Here is a 7,003-nt window from a genome sequence, read left to right as displayed (position 1 = left end):
CTCTCTCCACTCTCTCTCTCTCGCTCTCTCTCCCCTCTCTCTCTCTCTCCACTCTCTCTCTCTCTCTCTCTCTCCACTCTCTCTCTCTCGCTCTCTCTCCACTCTCTCTCTCTATCTCTCTCACTCTCTCTCTCGCTCTCTCTCTCTCTCCCCTCTCTCTCTCTCTCTATCTCTCTCCACTCTCTCTCTCTCGCTCTCTCTCCACTCTCTCTCTCTCGCTCTCTCTCCACTCTCTCTCTCTCGCTCTCTCTCTCTCTCTCTCTCTCTCTCTCTCTCTCTCTCTCTCTCTCCCTCTCTCTCTCTCGCTCTCTCTCTCTATCTCTCTCCTCTCTCTCTCTCTCGCTCTCTCTCCACTCTCTCTCTCTCGCTCTCTCTCCCTCTCTCTCTCTTGCTCTCTCTCTCTCTCCCTCTCTCTCTCTCGCTCTCTCTCCACTCTCTCTCTCTCGCTCTCTCTCCCCTCTCTCTCTCTCGCTCTCTCTCTCTCTCTCTCCCCTCTCTCTCTCTCTATCTCTCTCTCAGGTTGCTCAATTGTTATTGAACAGCAACATGGTGGTAGCTCTGTTGGAGGGGGAGGGGCTAGACGGTTTAGACAATGCCTCCTCCAACACGCCCCTTCACCTGGCCGCTCGCAACGGACACAAAGACATCATCAGGTGAGAGGAGTGACTGTCCCTGACCGTGTGTGTGTTGACGTTTCGTAACTGGGATCTCCACCCTTGAACCCCATAACCTCAAGAGTTTCTGACACGCTGTTAAAGATTCCCATCCGCCTTAAATCACCACATTCCCTGGATAAGCCTTCCCTCCATCCCTCTTACACATTCTGCTTCTGTTGGGGAATGTGGCTGCCATATTCTATATGGGAGAGAATATCCCTCTCCTTTTATCTCCTCATCTTCTCCTCCTCCCTCCCTCTCCTCTTCTCCTCCCCCTTTTCTCCTCCTCCCCCTCTCCTCTTCTCCTCCCCCTCTCCTTTTATCTCCTCCCCCTCTAACCCTCCTCTCCCTTTCCCTTTATCTCCTCCCCCTCTAACCCTCCTCTCCCTCTCCTTTTATCTCCTCCCCCTCTAACCCTCCTCCCCCTCTCCTTTTATCTCCTCCCCTCTAATCCTCCTCCCACTCTCCTTTTATCTCCTCCTCCTCTTCTCCTTCTCCTCCTCCCCCTCTCCTTTTTCTACTCCTTCTTACTCCTCACCTCTTCTCTTCCCTCTCCTCGTCCTCTCTCCCTTCTCTCTCGCCTTTTATTTTTTTTTTACCTCTTATTTTCCCTCTCCTCCATCTTTCTCCTCTGCCCTTCTCTCCTCTCCTCCTCTATCTCCTCTACCTTCTCCTTCCCTCCCTTATACTCCCGGTGGTGTGGGAGTCTGTGAATCATCTCTCTGACGTTCCATCCCCGTACCAGGCATGTGTCCTAAATCGCACCATAATCCCCACATAGTGCACAACGTTGTGTCTCTAGTCAAAAGTAGAGCATCCGGTAGGGAATAGTGTACCACATGGGATGCCAGCCCAGATGTGCTCCTCCACACACAGCTGTCTGGATCTGATGCTCTACGCATTCCTACAGCTGGGCCCCTCTGTCTGTGTCTGTGTGTTTGTGTGTGTGCGTGTGTGTGTGTGTGTGTGTGTGTGTGTGTGTGTGTGTGTGTGTGTGTGTGTGTGTGTGTGTGTGTGTGTGTGTGTGTGTGTGTCTGTCTGTGTGTGTGTGTGTCTGTGTGTGTGTGTGTGTGTCTGTGTGTGTGTGTTAAACTTCCTGTCTGTGTTTGTCCCGTCTCAGGGTGCTACTGAAGGCTGGTATAGACATCAACAGAACGACTCAGGCTGGCACCTGTCTGCACGAGGCTGCCCTCTACGGCAAGACTGAAGTAGTGTGTCTGCTGCTGGACGTAAGACCAACACTACCGTCTAACTCTATACTGGCATACGTCCCAAATTACACCCTATTCCCTGTTTAGTGCACTACTTTTGACAAGGGGACCTAGTATAGCGAATATGTTGACTTTTGTGACGTGTACACTTAGCGATCTCCTGAGGATCTTAAAACCTTGTTAGTGTGTTTTTGTTTCATCGGAACCTAAATATGAGCTATTCTATAGACATCGCTACAGTTGTCTGACCCATGAAGACTGGCACCCAGACTAAGGATTGATAGTCACACTCACAACAGAAGTACTGCACAGAGTGTGTTGTTTTTGAAAAGGAGAGATGTTGAGAGTTTTTGTTCTTTAATAAGGGATGGGGTTGACACACACACACTATATATTCAAAAGTATGTGGACACCCGTTACAATTTGTGGATTCGGCTATTTCAGCCACACCCGTTGCTGACAGGTGTATACAATCAAGCCCACAGCCATGCAATCTCCATAGACAAACATTGTCAGTAGAACGGCTTTACTGAAGAGCTCAGTGACTCAACATGGCATCGTCATAGGATGCCACCTTTCCAACAAGTCAGTTCGTCACATTTCTGCCCTGCTAAAGCTTCCCCGGTCAACTGTAAGTTCTGTTATTGGGAAGTGGAAACGTCTAGGAGCAACAACGGCTCAGCAGCAAAGTGGTCAACATGCGCAATGCCTGGCTCACAGTCGGCGTTACAATTCATCCCAAAGGTTTTTCAAGATCGGTGTGGAATAACTTGACTGGCCTGCACAGAGCCCTGACCTCAACCCCATTGAACACCTTTGGGATGAATTGGTACACTGACTGTGAGCCAGGCCTGATTGCCCAACATCAGTGCCCGGCCTCACTAATGCTCTTGTGGCTGAATGGAAGCAAGTCCCTGCAGCAGTGTTCCAACATCTAGTGGAAAGCCTTCCCAGAAGAGTGGAGGCTGTTAAAGCAGCGAAGGGTGGGACCAACTCCATATTAATGCCAATGATTGTGGAATGAGATGTTCGACGAGCAGGTGTCCACGTACTTTTGACCATGCAGTGTAGCTTCAGTTGGGGGAGAGTGTGTGTGTGTGCGTGTGTGCGTGCGTGCGTGCGTGTGTGTGCTTGCATATGTGTGTGTTGGAGATTAACTCTGTGTGTGTCCGTCCACCTAGGCTGGTATTGATGTGAATCTGCGTGACACCTACAACCAGACAGCTCTGGACAACGTTAACCAGTTCACCACCTCATCAGCCAGCAGGGACATCAAGATAATACTACGAGGTCTCCTCTCCTACAGACAGATGTTACTATGTTGGGTTTCTGGACCTGTCCTTCCTCTATATATTTCCCCAGGGTGGTTTATGTATTGTTTTCTATGCATTCTCCAGTTGACGTTCCCCCACGTTATTCACCCAGGACTATCAAGACTGCTTTGTTGGTAAACATTCTGATTTAGTCTTAATGTAATTCTCTCTGTCTCTCTCTCTCTCTCGGTCTCTCTCTCTCGGTCTCTCTCTCTCGGTCTCTCTCTCTCGGTCTCTCTCTCTCTGTCTCTCTCGCTGTCTCTCTCTCTCTCTCTCTCTCTCTGTCTCTCTCTCTCTCTCTCTCTCTCTCTCTCTCTCTCTCTCTCTGTCTCTCTGTCTCTCTCTCGCTGTCTCTCTCTCTCTCTCTGTCTGCCTGTCTCCCTGTCTAGAAGCGTTAGGGTCTCTCCAGGTGAGAGCTGTGAAGGACTACTGGAACCTTCATGACCCTACAGCCCTCAACCTCCGTGCTGGAGACCTCATCATGGTTTGTGTTCATGCCTCAACATAAACAATCCCGTTTGTTCCTGCTCTTTAGGCAGACAGAGCTGCTCTCAGAACAAGATTGAACAAGAAGAACTGCTATTTTGATGTAGCTGCGTTGTGAGGGGTAATTTGATGTACTTGTGAATTTGTTTTTACAGGTCTGTTTGGGGTTATGGTTGGTGTGAGTTATTTTAGAAGTGTCTGAGGGTAATTTGGTGTACCTTACTGTTAGTGTGTTAGTCTGTATGTTTTGTTTGTGGTTATGACGTGAGGTGTGGTATTTTGGGGTAATTTGGTGTACTCTAAGTTGTGAACTGTTGGTTTGTAATTGTGGTATGAGGTATGTTGAAGGGTAATTGTGGTATGAGGTATGTTGAGGGGTAATTGTGGTATGAGGTATGTTGAGGGGTAATTGTGGTATGAGGTATGTTGAGGGGTAATTGTGGTATGAGGTATGTTGAGGGGTAATTGTCGTATGAGGTATGTTGAGGGGTAATTGTGGTATGAGGTATGTTGAGGGGTAATTGTGGTATGAGGGGTAATTGTGGTATGAGGTATGTTGAGGGGTAATTGTGGTATGAGGTATGTTGAGGGGTAATTGTGGTATGAGGTATGTTGAGGGGTAATTGTGGTATGAGGTATGTTGAGGGGTAATTGTGGTATGAGGTATGTTGAGGGGTATGTTGGTATGGGGTAATTGTGGTATGAGGTATGTTGAGGGGTAATTGTGGTATGAGGTATGTTGAGGGGTAATTGTGGTATGAGGTATGTTGAGGGGTAATTGTGGTATGAGGTATGTTGAAGGGTAATTGTGGTATGAGGTATGTTGAGGGGTAATTGTGGTATGAGGTATGTTGAGGGGTAATTGTGGTATGAGGTATGTTGAAGGGTAATTGTGGTATGAGGTATGTTGAGGGGTAATTGTGGTATGAGGTATGTTGAGGGGTAATTGTGGTATGAGGTATGTTGAGGGGTAATTGTGGTATGAGGTATGTTGAAGGGTAATTGTGGTATGAGGTATGTTGAGGGGTAATTGTGGTATGAGGTATGTTGAGGGGTAATTGTGGTATGAGGGGTAATTGTGGTATGAGGTATGTTGAGGGGTAATTGTGGTATGAGGTATGTTGAAGGGTAATTGTGGTATGAGGGGTAATTGTGGTATGAGGTATGTTGAGGGGTAATTGTGGTATGAGGGGTAATTGTGGTATGAGGTATGTTGAGGGGTAATTGTGGTATGAGGTATGTTGAAGGGTAATTGTGGTATGAGGTATGTTGAAGGGTAATTGTGGTATGAGGTATGTTGAGGGGTAATTGTGGTATGAGGTATGTTGAGGGGTAATTGTGGTATGAGGTATGTTGAGGGGTAATTGTGGTATGAGGTATGTTGAAGGGTAATTGTGGTATGAGGTATGTTGAAGGGTAATTGTGGTATGAGGTATGTTGAAGGGTAATTGTGGTATGAGGTATGTTGAGGGGTAATTGTGGTATGAGGTATGTTGAGGGGTAATTGTGGTATGAGGTATGTTGAGGGGTAATTGTGGTATGAGGTATGTTGAGGGGTAATTGTGGTATGAGGGGTAATTGTGGTATGAGGTATGTTGAAGGGTAATTGTGGTATGAGGTATGTTGAAGGGTAATTGTGGTATGAGGTATGTTGAGGGTAATTGTGGTATGAGGTATGTTGAGGGGTAATTGTGGTATGAGGGGTAATTGTGGTATGAGGTATGTTGAGGGGTAATTGTGGTATGAGGTATGTTGAGGGGTAATTGTGGTATGAGGTATGTTGAAGGGTAAATGTGGTATGAGGTATGTTGAGGGGTAATTGTGGTATGAGGTATGTTGAGGGGTAATTGTGGTATGAGGTATGTTGAAGGGTAATTGTGGTATGAGGTATGTTGAAGGGTAATTGTGGTATGAGGTATGTTGAGGGGTAATTGTGGTATGAGGTATGTTGAAGGGTAATTGTGGTATGAGGTATGTTGAGGGGTAATTGTGGTATGAGGTATGTTGAGGGTAATTGTGGTATGAGGTATGTTGAGGGGTAATTGTGGTATGAGGTATGTTGAGGGGTAATTGTGGTATGAGGTATGTTGAAGGGTAAATGTGGTATGAGGTATGTTGAGGGGTAATTGTGGTATGAGGTATGTTGAGGGGTAATTGTGGTATGAGGTATGTTGAAGGGTAATTGTGGTATGAGGTATGTTGAAGGGTAATTGTGGTATGAGGTATGTTGAGGGGTAATTGTGGTATGAGGTATGTTGAAGGGTAATTGTGGTATGAGGTATGTTGAGGGGTAATTGACTGTATTGTTTGTATGAAATTCTAGAGGAGTTGGAGTTTGTTCTATGTTTCCTAGGTAAAGACAATTCCTGTCAGTCATTCATTAGTTAGTGCATTCCATTGCTTGCGACATCACCATTGTGTGTGTGTGTGTGTGTGTGTGTGTGTGTGTGTGTGTGTGTGTGTGTGTGTGTGTGTGTGTGTGTGTGTGTGTGTGTGTGTGTGTGTGTGTGTGTGTGTGTGTGTGTGTGTGTGTGTGTGTGTGTGTTTGTTGTGTACTGGGCTACACTGTCAGAACTCTAATATTTGTTTTTGGCCCCTCTAGGCATTTGTTAAGACTCGCTCAGAAAGTGTGTGTGTGTGTTAGATCTTCCATTGTTGTGTATAGGTCAGAGAAGAGCCTTGCAGGTTGCCCTGGGGCATGTCTACCATGGATTCAGTCTGCTGGCCTGGCACTTACACAGTGAGGACTGTGTGTACTGTACACTATCTGCCCTCATTGGAATGTTAATCAGCCCATTTCCGTTACTCGTGCAGAGACACATGAGGCGTTGAATACTAGCTAGTGTTGAGGTTTTACAGCACCAGCAGGGTGCTGTTCACACACCAAACTGAAGAGAACGGACACACTGATCTTGTCAATACGAAGGTCGTTATTGTTGCACTAATCAACACGACCGAGACTTCAGTGTGACGACTCTCACATCAGGTGGCTCAACAGAGTTGTTTTGGTAGAAGTTGACCCTCTAACCACTTAGAATCAACGTTCACACAAATAGCAGAGCTATAATGCTGAACGATGAATGGTCGATTGCAGGTGTTGGAGCAGCACACGGACGGGCGGTGGAAAGGTCATATCCATGACAACCAGAGAGGAACGGACCGGGTCGGATACTTCCCTCCGTCTGTAGTGGAGGTCATCAGCCAGAGAACAGGTCCACACACACACACCAACACACACCAACACACACCAACACACACACACCAACACACACACACACACACCAACACACACACACACCAACACACCAACACACCCACACACCAACACACCAACACA

General features: G+C 46.9%; 1 protein-coding gene across 4 annotated transcripts in view; it reads left to right on the top strand.

Moving 5' to 3' along the window:
• LOC112236150 (caskin-2-like) overlaps nucleotides 1–7,003 on the top strand; it is a 101,721-nt gene that overhangs the window by 72,315 nt on the left and 22,403 nt on the right. For all 4 annotated transcript variants that reach the window (XM_042306292.1, XM_042306289.1, XM_042306291.1 and 1 more), the window contains 5 exons: nucleotides 520–653; nucleotides 1,777–1,885; nucleotides 3,049–3,157; nucleotides 3,570–3,664; nucleotides 6,761–6,878. In XM_042306292.1, coding sequence (XP_042162226.1) covers nucleotides 520–653; nucleotides 1,777–1,885; nucleotides 3,049–3,157; nucleotides 3,570–3,664; nucleotides 6,761–6,878 — 565 coding nt within the window. The remainder of the gene's footprint in view (nucleotides 1–519; nucleotides 654–1,776; nucleotides 1,886–3,048; nucleotides 3,158–3,569; nucleotides 3,665–6,760; nucleotides 6,879–7,003) is intronic.

Source organism: Oncorhynchus tshawytscha, linkage group LG25, assembly GCF_018296145.1.
Source record: "Oncorhynchus tshawytscha isolate Ot180627B linkage group LG25, Otsh_v2.0, whole genome shotgun sequence".
Classification (NCBI taxonomy): Eukaryota; Metazoa; Chordata; class Actinopteri; order Salmoniformes; family Salmonidae; genus Oncorhynchus; species Oncorhynchus tshawytscha.
Note: the sequence above shows the minus strand (reverse complement) of the source record. Positions and strands in the feature narration are given on the sequence as shown.